The sequence below is a fragment of the Mytilus galloprovincialis genome, chromosome 8, assembly GCF_965363235.1.
Source record: "Mytilus galloprovincialis chromosome 8, xbMytGall1.hap1.1, whole genome shotgun sequence".
Classification (NCBI taxonomy): Eukaryota; Metazoa; Mollusca; class Bivalvia; order Mytilida; family Mytilidae; genus Mytilus; species Mytilus galloprovincialis.
Window position 1 is genome coordinate 23,612,683 of NC_134845.1, and position 15,834 is coordinate 23,628,516.

Below are 15,834 nucleotides of genomic sequence, written 5' to 3' on the forward strand. Positions count from 1 at the left end.
GGTAGGAACTCCTCAAACCCCCTGTCTACAGGTGTGAGTATCCTAAAACGTTTTTTTTTGTAGAAGTTGAAAAACTGTTTAAAGCCTTTAAATTATTTTGTATATATATTAAAAAAAATGCTAAAGTTATTTTATTATAGCTGCTTTAATATTAGTTTACTTTTTCTACTGTAGATGACCTAGAAATTAAAAAAAAATAACTTACTAGATAATAAAAGATTTTTCAAGAAATGCTGAGAATTTTCATTTTTCTAATAACAGAATAGGTCGATGGAAACTGAATATTTGTTTATTCATCAATCGACTTACTATTTTACAAAATAACTTTTTGTAAATATTGATGATAACCTGATTAACACAAATTTATTTCCTTGTCAGATCTTATATAGTATATTATGTGACCTCAGTACAGCTGAAAATGTTATTATTGTTTTTAAATTTTTATTGATATTTAAACTGGTGCTGAATGAAATGTATTTTGCTACTTATCCTAATAAACTATTTTATTTGATTTTTAGCTGTTTTATTGAATATGAAGCCTTTCTAAAATACCTATTTTCATTAAACTGATTCCCCATGGTGACACAGGTAAAGGGCTAGAATGATGAGATGGACCTTTGCACAAATGAAATACAGCTAACAAAAAGAAAAACTGTATGTCTTATCATTCTTTGAGACTTGTAGGACATTGATTTGTGAATCAATGAGCAATTCTCTTGGTCTTTTTAAAGATGCTTACTTCAGTATTTTGCGTTGATACAGTTTTCTGAAAACTGGAAAAAATACGCCTAGACTTTATGGATGGTAAATTTTGACAGGGTTCTAATGATTTCTAGGAGTCAAATCACTTTTTATATGGATACCCAACCAAGAAAAGAGTCACACAAGAGGACAGTTTTATTGGTGTGTTATTTTCTCACAAGGCTTCAACCAATTAAAATGCAAAGGAGTAGGTCCAGTAAGACCCCTTTTTCGGCCCCAAAATATAGCATTTTTACAAAATTGTTAAAATGTAAACTTTTAGTTATTTATTGGAAAGTAGAATGCTTCAGCTACATAAACATGTGCTGTTTTTGACAATACAATGTACATTTATCGAATACTAGCATCATTAAGTCATGCTAAATTGCTGAAATCTTCACAATTTAAGCATATTAGTTGAATTTTAGAGGGTTTCCGTCTTGAATGAAAATGACCGCATTTGTGTTCATTCTTAATATTGAAATATAAGTTGTATTTGATGATAATACATAACATATATAAAAGTTGAGGATGAACACGGATGAAGCCACTTTCATTTTTGACAAAAACCATCTGAAAAGGGACATTTTTTGGCATATTTGATAGATTTTTCATATTTATATAAGCTTGAATCAGAGCATTTTTAATGACTAAATCAGTTAAAATCTTTCACAAAAATGTATTGAATCAACTGAAATAGACACTTAAATGTTTAAAAAGTGTCCAAGATCTTTTGTAAGATGAACCTGAAATTTGAGACCAAAATTGGCCCTTACCGGACCTTCTCCTTTGGGAACCAAAGCTGTACATGCTATAAGACAATACATGACAAAAGGGTTTTTAGCTCACATTGTTGATTAGAATTAAGCAAGATCATAATTTTGTGCATAAATAAACTGTTGGATAGAGTGGATTCATATTGATATAAAAGTAAGTGGTATTATTGCCAATGAAACACCTCTCCACTAGAGACCAAATGAAGTAAAAGTTAACCACTATAGATCACAATATGGCTTTCAACAATGAGCAATCTGCATAACACATATAGTAAGCATAAAAAATACAGAAATGACAAAAAATAAACAGATGAAATATAAAAACTACCTGACTGATTTACAAAACAATAAACAACCAGATGCTCCGTTGGGTGCAGCTTTATACAACCGCAGTGGTCGAACCCTGAACAGTTTGGGCAAGTATGGACACAACATTCAAGCTTGATACAGCTCTGAATTTGGATTGTGATTAAGTAGTTGACACATCATAGGTCTCTGACACAGAACGAATGTGGTCTAATGAACTTAAAATTTTTTTTTTTTTGCTATAGAGCAATACACTATGCTGTTGAATATTAATCCCCTCAAAAAAAATATTTGTAGAAAAATTCGTTTTAATTTCTGAAATCTGAAACGAGAAAAATTTTACACCCCTACCCCCCAACCCCTCCCACATTTTTTTCACCTCCCCCATTTCCTTATTAAAAAAATAATCTCAATTCAAATTTCTAATGGAGTTGGCAACAATAACTACTCATTTAAATACATCATAAAATATTAAAATAAACTAGAGGCTCTAAAGAGCCTGTGTCGCTCACTTTGGTCTATGTGAATATTAAAGGAAGCAGATGGATTCATGACAAAATTGTGTTTTGGTGATGGTGATGTGTTTGTACATCTTACCTTACTGAACATTCTTGCTGCTTAAAATTATCTCTATCTATAATGAACTTGGCCCATTAGTTTCAGTGTAAAATGTTAGTAAAAATTTACAAATTTTATGAAAATTGTTAAAAATTGACTATAAAGAACAATAACTCCTAAGGGGGTCAATTGACCATTTCGGTCATGTTGACTTATTTGTAAATCTTACTTTGCTGTTCTCCGGACACTTTTAGGAGAAGATTTTTGTAAAAGTTAACGACGACGACGGACGCCGGACGCCAAGTGATGAGAAAAGCTCACTTGGCCTTTTAGGCCAGGTGAGCTAAAAATGGTATACAGTCAAAGTTTAAATTAATATTAATCAACAGTAACTTCTAAATTTTTTTTTACAGCTACACATCTCAAGCCAATCATCATTTCTTAATACATAATTTTCAATCAGTGTTAGGGAGGTAATCAAGTAATCAAACATATATATAACAGTGTTCTTTCAATTTTAATTGGATTACCTCCCCTTCACTGCTTTTACATTTTTTAAATTGTCCTTTTACCAGAAAAACCCTTGTTTTCCCCCTTTTTTGTCCCTAATTGCTTGATGATTTGAACCAACATTATTTTATAAAATTGACTATAAAGGACAATAACTCCTTAGGGGGTCAATTGACCATTTCAGTCACGTTGACTTATTTGTAAATCTTACTTTGCTGTACATTATTGCTGTTTAAAGTTTATCTCTATCTATATTAATATTCAAGATAATAACCCAAAACAGTAAAATTTCCTTAAAATTACCAATTTAGGGGCAGCAACCCAACAACGGGTTGTCCGATTCATCTGAAAATTTCAGGGCAGATAGATTTTGACCTGATAAACAATTTTACCCATGTCAGATTTGCTCTAAATGCTTTGGTTTTTGAGTTTAAGCCAAAAACTGCATTTTACCCCTATGTTCTATTTTTAGCCATGGCAGCCATCTTGGTTGGATAGCCGGGTCACCGGACACATTTTTTAAACTAAATACCCAAAAGATGATTGTGGCCAAGTTTGGATTAATTTGGCCAAGTAGTTTCAGAGGAGAAGATTTTAGTAAGAGATTACTAAGATTTACGAAAAATGGTTAAAAATTGACTATAAAGGGCAATAACTCCTAAAGGGGTCAACTGACCATTTCGGTCATGTTGACTTATTTGTAAATCTAACTTTGCTGAACATTATAGCTGTTAACAGTTTATCTCTATCTATAATAATATTCAAGTTAATAACCAAAAACAGTAAAATTTCCTTAAAATTACCCAATGTCAGATTTGCTCTAAATGCTTTGGTTTTTGAGTTATAAGCCAAAAACTGCATTTTACCCCTATGTTCTATTTTTAGCCATGGCGGCCATCTTTGTTGGATGACCGGGTCACCGGACACATTTTTTAAACTAGATACCCCAAAGATGATTGTGGCCAAGTTTGGATTAATTTGGCCCAGTAGTTTCAGAGGAGAAGATTTTTGTAAAAGATTACTAAGATTTACGAAAAATGGTTAAAAATTTACTATAAAGGGCAATAACTCCTTAAGGGGTCAACTGACCATTTTGGTCATGTCGACTTTTTTGTAGATCTTACTTTGCTGAACATTATTGCTATTTACAGTTTATCTCTATCTATAATTATATTCAAGATAATAACCAACTAGAGGCTCTAAAGAGCCTGTGTCGCTCACCTTGGTCTATGTGAATATTAAACAAAGGACGCAGATGGATTCATGACAAAATTGTGTTTTGGTGATGGTGATGTGTTTGTACATCTTACTTTACTGAACATTCTTACTGCTTACAATTATCTCTATTTATAATGAACTTGGCTCAGTAGTTTCAGAGGAGAAAATTTTTGTAAAAGATAACTAAGATTTACGAAAAATGGTTAAAAATTGACTATAAAGGGCAATAACTCCTAAAGGGGTCAACTGACCATTTCGGTCATGTTGACTTATTTGTAGATCTTACTTTGCCGACATTTATTGCTTTTTACTGTTTATCTCTATCTGTAATAATATTCAAGATAATAACCAAAAACAGCAAAATTTCCTTAAAATTACCAATTCAGGAGAAGCAACCCAACAACGGGTTGTCTGATTCATCTGAAAATTTCAGGGCAGATAGATCTTGACCTGATAAACATTTTTACTTCATGTCAGATTTATTTTAAATGCTTTGGTTTTTGAGTTATAAGCCAAAAACTGAATTTTACCCCTATGTTCTATTTTTAGCCGTTGCGGCCATCTTGGTTGGTTGGCATGATCACGCCACACATTTTTTAAACTAGATATCCCAATGATGATTTTGGCCAAGTTTGCTTTAATTTGGCCAAGTAGTTTCAGAGGAGAAGATTTTTGTAAAAGATTACTAAGATTTACGAAAAATGGTTAAAAATTGACTATAAAGGGCAATAACTCCTAAAGGGGTCAACTGACCATTTCGGTCACGTTGACTTATTTGTAAATCTTACTTTGCTGAACATTATTGCTGTTACATTTTATCTCTATCTATAATAATATTCAAGATAATAACCAAAAACAGCAAAATTTCCTTAAAATTACCAATTCAGGGGCAGTAACCAAACAACGGGTTGTCCGATTCATCTGAAAATTTCAGGGCAGATAGATCTTGACCTGATAAACAATTTTACCCACATCAGATTTACTCTAAATGCTTTGATTTTTGAGTCATAAGCCAAAAACTGCATTTTACCCCTGTGTTCTATTTTTAGCCATGGAAGCCATCTTGGTTGGTTGGCAGGGTCACGCCACACATTTTTTAAACTAGATACCCCAAAGATGATTGTGGCCAAGTTTGGATTAATTTGGCCACGTAGTTTCAGAGGAGAAGATTTTTGTAAAAGATTACTAATATTTACGAAAAATGGTTAAAAATTGACTATAAAGGGCAATAACTCCTAAAGGGGTCAACTGACCATTTTGGTTATGTTGACTTATTTGTAAATCTTACTTTGCTGAACATTATTGCTGTTTACAGTTTATCTCTATCAATAATAATATTCAAGATAATAACCAAAAACAGCAAAAATTCCCTAAAATTACTAATTCAGGGGCAGTAACCCAACAACGGGTTGTCGGATTCATCTGCAAAATTGAGGGCAGATAGATCTTGACTTGATAAACAATTTTACCCCGTGTCAGATTTGCTCTAAATGCTTTGGTTTTTGAGTTGTAAGTCAAAAACTGCATTTTACCCCTATGTTCTATTTTTAGCCATGGCGGCCATCTTGGTTGGTTGGCCGGGTCCCCTGTCACATTTTTCAAACTAGATACCCCAATGATGATTGTGGCCAAGTTTGGTTTAATTTGGCCCAGTAGTTTCAGAGGAAAAGATTTTTGTAAAAGTTAACAACGACGACGGACGACGGACGCAAAGTGATGGGAAAAGCTCACTTGGCCCTTCGGGCCAGGTGAGCTAAAAACGGTGAAATTTCCTTAAAATGACCAATTTTGGGGCAGCAACCCAACAACGGGTTGTCCGATTCATCTGAAAATTTCAGGGCAGATAGATCTTGACCTGGTAAACAATTTTACCCCAGTCAGATTTGCTCTAAATGCTTTGGTTTCAGAGAGATGAGTCAAAATCTACATTTTACCCCTATGTTCTATGTTTAGCCGTGTCGGCCATCTTGGTTGGTTTGCCGGGTCACGCCACACATTTTTTAAACTAGATACCCCAATGATGATTTTGGTCAAGTTTGGTTAAATTTGGCCCAGTAGTTTCAGAGGAGAAGATTTTTGTAAAAGTTAACGATGACGGACGACGACGACGACGGACGACGACGACGACGGACACCGGACACCAAGTGATGAGAAAAGCTCACTTGGCCCTGTGGGCCAGGTGAGCTAAAAATGTGCTTATTTTGGCCCCTATTTTGGCCCCTTTTTTGGCCCAAAATTCTTACACATTTGGGACCATAATCCCCAAAATCAATCTTAACCTTCTACCTGTAGTATTAAACATTGTGGTACAATTTCAGAGCAATTGAAATGCTTATACACATGTTGATATCCTGAAAATAGAAAAATTCTTGTTTTGGGCCCCCATTTCCAAAACGGTAAGGACCATCATCCACAAAATCAATCCCAACCTTCCTTTTAGGTATTGAACCTCTTTATAAAATATCATAGAGATCCATTCGCTTTAACTAAAGTTATTATCCGTATACCAAATGTGTCTTAGGACGACACAGACGACAACATCATACCATTATACGAACACAAAAATGTTTGCGGTCGTATGAAAACAAATATGACTCACAGCAACTAAGAACTTGTTGAAATCTTTTGCCTGTTTTTCTAATGATTGAAGTCATGTTGATAGTCTGTAATATAAAGGTTTTACTACAATTATCACATAAACTTAACAATATCAATGATCCTTGAAAATGAGGTCAGGGTCTGATGAACAATGTCAGATAGACATACATGTATAACAATCATTCCAAACACCAAATATACTGGTAAAATTACTTATAAACCATGATAAACAGATAAAACCACAAAATCTTAATATTTTCCACAGAACCTGAGGTCAATGAACCCTGCCAGACAGACATGTACACTCTACACTCATTCTATACACCAAATTTAGTTGACCTTTTAACATTGTTTACAGTCATTGACAAAAACTGACACTAAGGCAGCAACCATTTGATTTTCTGCGGGGGGGGGGCTATGGTTTTTTTTGGAAAAAAAGTTTGTTTCCAGTTTTTGGAGAAATAATTAATTTGTTTTTGATTCTGAGAAAAAAAAAAATGTTTGTTTCACCCTCAGCTGCCACTATATGTTATGCTAAAATTGAAAGAAAAAAATTGTTTTCGACTTGTCAAGAAAAAAATAGATCGTTCTTCGTCACAGGCGAAAAAAAAACCATAGCCACCCCCAGAAAATCAAATGGTTGCTGCCTAACACAAAAACCTATTATGTACCAATGAACCATGAAAATGAAGCAAAGGTCATATGAAACCGGCCAGACTGATATGTACTTCTATTAACCAAATAAACTTGACCTTACTCTTGTAGTATCCGAGAGACCAAACCACCAAAACCAAATATTGTCAAGTTAACCATGAAATTGAAAGGTCAAATGAAACCTGCCAGTTGGACATAAACACCTTCCAATCATTCAATACACCAAATGTAGTTGACCAACTGCTTATAGTATACAAATACATGTCTGCAGCATTTAACTTCATAATTTTAACCTTGATCACAGATCAGTGAAATGAGGTTGAGGACAGGTGAACTGTTCTCAACAGACATGAAGTCCATGCAAGGACACAAGTCATATACCAAATATAGATATGAATTACTAGTAATATATGACACACGAAAACTTCTTAACATAAGGTATGAAGCATCCATGTCTTTAAGCTTTTGACATTAAAAGCTTAATATAAATGTCGCCTTCGCCAAAGGATTGTAATCCAAGTCTAGTATTCTGTGACTTTCCTTGTAAGCTAGAACAAATCCACTCAAAGCAACTTTTGCTGAAGGCGAGACAAAAACCACTGATCTACTTGGGACAGGCAAATACAGAATATGACGATGTAGGAGTGCCAATGAGACAATTCTCAATCCAAGTCACAATCTATAAAAGTAAACCATTATAATCAAGGTAAGGTCTTCAACACAGATGCTTGTAAATGTTGGTGCCAAACCCTCTTCCAATCCTGGGACAGTGGTGTAACAGTACAGCATAAGGACAAACTAGTCAAACCTACTCAAGAAACCACCTGTATTTACAGATTAAGCAAAAACCAGTGTTAAAAGACCACCAATTTTAGATCCCTCTGTAGTACATCTCATATAAATTGAACCTGTAGTAAAAGGCCACCTGTCTTAGGAGACCATTTTTTTGCTCTACCTTAAGTCGTCTCTTAAAACACATGAAACAGGTTTGAAAGTATAAGATTCATGGATGACAATATTATAGCTTTTAAATGAATTGAGATTTTTATGCTGGATTTCCAAAATTTCTATCTATCGGTAAATAAACAACAATCACGACAGTTATTTTATCAAATCGGCTATGCTTAGAAACCTCCTGATGAAGTAAAATTATTGCAATTGATGATCATATGTTGATACACCATCCAATTTATTTTAATTCTGTATGAATGACATGCTGCTTTGCCATTTTTGTAATTTTGGTCTGTCATGTTATAGGATTCAGGGGTAGTCTAGCTTCTCCTACAGACTGACTAGAGGCAGATTTAATCTCTTTGTTTTGGTCCCCTTTAAAAAGTATAACTGACTTACAGTAAATTTTATGGGCATAGTAACAGACAAATTGCTATTGAAGAATTTATTAACATGTACAATATATCACAACTAGATATTTGAAAGTTGATTTATCAAGAAATAAGGCAAAATAACATACTGATTTACAATAAATTCAAATGGGTATGAAAATAAAAAAAAAAGTATGTTTTGAATTAGACCTTATTTCTTTTATATCAAGAACAGAAACCAGATTTATATATATATATTTAATGAAAACTTTAAAAAAAAAAAAATATACTGCAATTTAGGAAAGGTCCTTTTCTATATAAACATGATAAAGAAAATAGAACAACTTTGGTACCTTAATAAAAATCAAATTTAGAAGTATAGTTAACACAACTGTAAAAATATAAAAATTTCAAAAGTTAAGATAATAAATTTAAACAATCAAATAATATGTGGGTAATTAAATGCATGTACATATAAGAACAGTTATATTGCAAGTACAGCATATCTTAGACATGGCATAAATTTAAAATCTCAATGCCTCTCCAGCTTACAGAGTAGATTCAAAATTCTGGAAAAGAGTAATCTATATTGATAAATGTTAAGGTATATTTAGTATGTAGACAACAGAGCCAATTTGAACTGTAAATGCTTTTAAATGCATATGTTTTTTCTGCTTTTAATGCATGAAATTCATTTATGATATTTCTGTCTTTAACAGCAGTTCACCAGTTGTTCAATTGTGCACTGAACTATTTCATTGGAAACTCTAATAATCAAGGCACTGCATAAATTGATGTGTAAACTTTAAATTTTATCCTGACAATCAATGAAATTTTGTTTGTTTGTTAGCAATACAAATAGATATGTAAATGATGTGAAAAGTATTTCTCTCTATTATGGTATGACTATTGATGAAGAACAGCAATAACATTACTGTTCCTTTACTTATGGTTTTGTCAAGTTTAATCAAGAATCAGTGTCTAATGAATAAATACTCAAAATCCTTCTTTTTAATAACAAAAAAAGTGCTGACATAAATAATTAATACAAGCATGTTATCAAAACAGATGATACAGAAAAAAAAACATGCCATACAAAATGTCAATGCAATAACTTAATGCATTCATTCTTTATATTGATAATTAACAGATACATTGCATCATTGACTTGCAAACAGAGTTATCTTCCTTTAGTTGTCTCTATCCTTGGAAAATATTTCATTGTGGAAAAGCTGTTGATGCCCAATTCTCATGTTGAACTTCTACAAGAATTATGAATGAATTTGATGAACTAATTCCTAAACTATGACTAATATCAGCATCTGTAACCATGGGTACAATGTCCTACTCTGTCTCTAGGTATTAATCTTAATTCTGATCCATGTTTTAAAAATACATTTCCTGAAAATAAAATACAAAATATACAATAACAATATGTTTGGATATATGGGTAAAATGAAATATATTGTATCATATGTTATTTTATCTATATTTTTTTCAATCTACATACTGTAGAAAATTAAAGGATTCGTTGTGAACCAAGGCAATTGTTGAACATGTTGAAGGTCATGCTTTGTCCAATTATGGTTTTCTTTTACAGATTGTGATTGGCTAGAGAGTTGTCTTATTGACACTTATACCACATCTTCTAATAACTAACAAAGACACTCTGGTATTAATTTATTTTTGAGGGTACCAATATTCTTGAGAAAATGCATTTTTCTGTAAAATTGATTTCCTGGTTTTTTTTTTTAAATTCTGCATTCAAAAATATAAGAAATTTGTATTTCGTTGAACATGTGAATTACTGGTCATCTTTATCCACAAAAAATAGAACTGTACTCTGAGAATTATAAATTGTATACAAAGTACATAAAATGTAAAGAAACAATGAATAGCAGACTAAAATGACAATCTAAAATTTACAAGTACTCTTAAAATGTATTGATAAAATGTGGAAAAATATTGAACTATGGATAATTATTATATCACTGTATTTCTCTGTCATAATAAGGCTGGGGAGAAAACCATTTTTTGGAATTTAAATTTTGAATGTTTACAAAACCAGGACATAAAGGAAAGCTTGCATTAACTTAGATCACTACGTATCATACGATATCAAAAGCCATGATGTCAGTGGCGGATCCAGAAATTTTCATAAGTGGGGGCCCTGACTGACTGACCTAAGAGGAGGCCCGCTCCAGTCACACTTCAGTGATTCCCTATATAAGCAACCAAATTTTTTCCCAAAAAAAGGGGGCCCGGGCCGCCTGGGCCCCCCTCTAAATCCGCCTCTGGATGTTTATAAATATACAAGGAATAACTTTCAGAAGGTCACTGGTCAGTAGTGGTTGAAAAAATGCAAAATAATCTGGATATTAAATATTCAAACAAAAGAATATGTACCAATGAAATGACATAATCATTACTTGTATGTTTTCAAACTGAATTTTCAAGCATAAGCTGTCATGACTGTATTTCCTGTTAAGTGCTTGATCATCACATGGTTGATTTTGTAAGTAATCTTCATCTTCTTTTTTTTTATAAATAAACTTTTTTTTCACATATTGTCATCTCTAAATTTATGACAGACATTTTCTAATTGTTCCATTATACTCTTCTATTACAGCCAGTAAATTGTGACTTCCAGATAAGATCTAATTCTATTTAGTGTATTCTTACCAGCACTCTGAGCAGGGTTTATTCCTATACCATCATTTGTTATAATGGCACTTGTTGCTGGTGGGACTTTAAACTAAAGTATAAATTAAATCTCAGATACAATTCATTCAAATTTAATTTAAACACATAGATAAAACATTTTTTATTCAATTCTTTTCCCACCTTTCATATTTACATATTTTTTTTAAGTACCTCAATGGCTTTGTCAGAGTTTTTTTTTTTTTTTTCACTTGTGGGTAAGTTTTATTCTTTTTATTGTTTAACCTCATTTCAATCAGTCAAAGTATTTTGTGCCTTTCTACGATCGATTATTTTTATTTTCCCATGGTCAATGATGGTATTTCTAACATATTTTTTTTTAGAAAATCATAACTTCCAAATTTGCTGCATTTCATATATAAAGAGTGCAAAAAACAGTAGTTGCTTATTTTATTTTGGACTTTCTTGCCCTAAAAGATAGACTGCTGCTGTGTTTGACATAGCATGATGCAAACACAGGTGGAAATGATGAGGTGAAAGTAAGCCTGCTAATAACATGTATACTAATACACTAATTGGTAGCTCAAATTTACAAACTTCAATAGTTATTCTTGTGATTTTATTAAATCTATTACTTTTTCATATATAAGCTTTGTTGTCAGATAGTCTTTTTTAATTCATCTAATGTTCATTATGTCATGTATGTATAAGTTTAATTTAAACCCTGGAAGGTTAGTTTATTGTTGATGTATGTTCTTGAAAAAAGAGGTACATGTACATGTAGTAGTGTACTAAGTTTCAAGTTGATGCAACCTCAATTTTCTGCAGAAAACTAATAAAATCAAAAAGATAAAAAGAGACTGGTCACAAGCAGTAAACAAACAAGGGACACATGCACAAACCAGAAACTTGAGCCCCCTTCTTTTGAAATTGGGTGGTGTCCCTTTAGGGTTCAAGAGTTATGTCCCTTTATAAACATAAAATTGCTGATTTTTTTTTGTTTCTGTTCTTTTATCATGTTTATGTAACCAAATGTAAATTTATACACAATACTTATAACCATAAAACACAGATCAAGTTAATATTCATTAATAGGTGGCATCACTAGTACCTTTACTTTTCAAGAGTTATGCCCCTTCGTAAACATAATAATTGCTGCTGTTTTGGTTTTCTAAGTTTAGTTTGCCTCAACCAAATGTTATGAAACTTGAACACAATGCTTAAGCTTATTACGGTGCAACAAAACAAATATAAAGTTTAAAAATGGTGGTGTCACTTTGATTGTTAATGGTATTTCCCTTTAAAATTGGAAAATTGCTAAACCTTTCATTTCTGTTCTCCAACTTTAAGTTTGCCTCAACCAAATGTTAGAAAACTTATACACATTGCTTCTAATCACAAAACAGTGTAATTATGTGAATCCTGCATCTGTATGTGGAAGGTGACCCATGGCCATGCATATTTACATGTGGTAGCACTTGTACATGTGGCCCCATAGACTCATTTTCCATTTATTTAAGAAACAAATCTCAGACGTACAGTAGTAGCCTTGTTTTTGCATGTTGTATACATACCTCCTCTGCAGCAAACTTTAACACTGCTGTAAATGGTGTTTGTTCAGGTACACTTAATCTGCAATTGTAAATTAGGTTCTACATAAATTTGAAAAACAGTTGCTATAACATGAAAGAAAGTTGGTTCATATACATTCTTCACACATACAAATAGTTAGATACACACATGCATATTAGAATAATATTATAATGATATTATATTATGCTCCTTGTGAGCACATTTTATGGAAATAAAGCTTAAGCATCTTCTTCTTCTTCATACATGTACATGGAATCTTGTGTTAAATAACAGGAATGGACAGGATGGGAACAACCCCTTTAGATGATGACTGATAAAATGATTTTAATTTTGTTCTTAAACCACTTCTTAGTACAGAAAACATGGAAATTGACATAATGGCACATATTTATATTATTTACAGAAACTTTTACCAAAAAACAATATGCTTTGTGTATCTGATTTTGCAGGTACATGTATAATGACAAAACAAATCCATGAATTTTGGATAATTCATTGACTTCAATCTTCTTTATCAATGTTTCAATACTGAATATAAGAAGACCCCTCTTTCAGCATGACTAGATATAGAAAAGTCCCCTTTTATGTAAAAAAAAATTTGTTGTCTTTACTCCATCAGCAAAAAAACAAACTTGTCTTATTGGAGCAAGGGATATATATGTATCACTCATTTGTGTGATTATTCCAAAACTGATGTGTTAAACAGTGAAATTCTAAAACTACTCTATTGAGGGTCACCTAATTTTTAAGTGTCTTCCTTGGGTACCATTTATGTTTTTATAAAATTAAATATAGATGTGAAACTACCAGTAACTAATTAAATTATTAGCATTTTTAGTTAAGTTAAAACTATGTAATATGTCATCCGACGTGTGATGTATTTTCGTACTAATAACAAGTTTCACTGCTTACAGTTTTCACTGTTGAATTTTTAATCAGGTGCTTACTCAAATTTTAAAAGCATGTTCTGTCGAATGTTATTAGGTTTCTAGATTTTAAGTCGAGGCTTCCTACAATTTTTTATTGTTTCCGATTAATTTGTGATTTTTGTATGTAAAAAAAAAGAGTGTCATATTATTAAAATAAGTTCTTTCACTTGCTCCTCGATTTTTTCTATGTCGCCATGTGACATATAAAAAATCGAGGAGCAAGTGATGAGAACTTATTTTAATATAAAGATATGTTTTCATATGAATTAAAAATTGGATCAGTACACCGTCAGGAAATGACTTTAAAGTCTGGAAATGAGCATTTTCTAAAGTTGTGGTTCTGGTGATTGCATAAATCATAAAAAAAGTTATTAAATACTTTTCAGTACTATGAATAACTCGTAAATAGTTTTAGGTTGGTGTTTCATGTGCTGAAAATTGTTACATTGTGATTTATTTCAGATTTGCACTGGGTTTCTACAAAGGACATTATTTTTTTTTTTAAATAATTTATAAAATGCAGATTTCAAAAAATGGGATTGAATGTAAGAAATTCAGACGGTTTTCATCTCTATGTATCCAGGATGAATAATAAGAATTGCCAATAGAATATTGAATAAAATGGATTTTGAACAACCATTTTATATAAGAACCATGATAATTTTAACTAGCTTGTTTGTAATAAAAATGACCAAAAATACACATGACAGTCACATGTCTTGAAGAAATGGTGTCCCAAAGGCAGAAAATATAGCTATACTTCATGTAACCCCTCAGAATTTTTTTTAACCAACTATTCTAGTGATGCATATTTTTGACATTAAATAAAAATGGCTGAACAGGTATATTTAATTTAATTATTTCTTACATCTTTAAAAGCGACTTTCAATAAATCATACATTTTTCACGTTGTAATGGTTGTGGTGTTGTTGTTGTTCAAAATATAGAAACCGAAAAACATGCCACAATGTACGAGTATGCATTGGAAACCAATGAACTGTGGTTGATACGAAAATATATGACACAAAGATACAACAAGCACATTAAAAATTTAATCTAAATCATAGGCGGATCCAGGGGGGCCCTGGGCCCCCCTTTCATGGGAAAAATTTGGTTGATTATATAGGGAATCATTGAAACATGACTGGAGCGGCCCCCCCTTAGGTCAGTCAGAGGGCCCCTTTTAGGAAAAGTTCTGGATCCGCCACGGTAAATGTTACATTTTATCAAATTGTTATAACAAGTAACGTCATGTATTGTGGAGTATACCATTATGAACATGAAGTGTGCATCGCTTTATAATGTGTAGACACTAAAGCTTCTATAAATATACATGTATCATGTGTTGAAACTTGTAGTCTCAGGTTGACATATGGTACACTCTGTCACTCAACTTATAAATTGTACACACGGGTAAATAATGAATTGTTTCACAGATAAAAATGAATTTTGTCAAAATTGTTTAGAATTTTATTTTTTCACCGGTAAAGTTATTTAAGCGTACTATGAACATGATGAATTCAAACACACGACGCGGTACCCCTTTTCGATTTTTTTCAAAGATGGTCAATATAAATTTGTAAAACTTACACTTTGTATGGAAGTTTTGGATCCGATGTCAGAATGATCTTGAAAGTAACTTTAGACCTACAATTAGAAAGTAAAGTTGTGTATTAACTGTGATAATAATGACTAAAATAAACAAATTTCTAGTAATAAACACACATGCTTACATTTTGACAGCTGTGACACGCAATCCCGGAAGTGGAGGTTCTTATACCGCTGACGTAAATGAAAAAAAACTTAATAATAAAACGTTTTAATTGTTTGAATAAAATAGATCTAATTTGTCATTTAATTATAATCAGGAAACACAAAACAATTTCTATATCTATTTCTGTTTAATAGCATTGAATAAACGCTTTAATTTAAGAAGACGGTTATTTGAATGAAAACTATTTTTGTTCT

General features: G+C 32.1%; 1 protein-coding gene across 1 annotated transcript; it reads right to left on the minus strand.

The window, feature by feature from the left end:
* Positions 1-9,791: 9,791 nt before the first annotated feature.
* On the minus strand, positions 9,792-15,736 carry LOC143085361 (ubiquitin-fold modifier 1). Its single transcript, XM_076261639.1, has 5 exons — positions 15,600-15,736; positions 15,457-15,513; positions 12,919-12,976; positions 11,366-11,438; positions 9,792-10,084 (listed from the first exon to the last, which is right to left on the minus strand). Coding segments are annotated over exons 1-5 (276 nt in total). The 5' UTR covers positions 15,602-15,736; the 3' UTR covers positions 9,792-9,998.
* Between the last annotated feature and the right edge of the window lie 98 nt (positions 15,737-15,834).

Bases quoted from the DNA above. Each gene is read 5' to 3' on its own strand.
- LOC143085361 (XM_076261639.1), bottom strand. The intron at 11,439-12,918 runs GTATGTATACAA...TTTATACTTTAG, and splicing joins TAAAGTTTGCTGCAGAGGAG to TTTAAAGTCCCACCAGCAAC. The intron at 10,085-11,365 runs GTAAGAATACAC...TTTTATTTTCAG, and splicing joins AAACCCTGCTCAGAGTGCTG to GAAATGTATTTTTAAAACAT.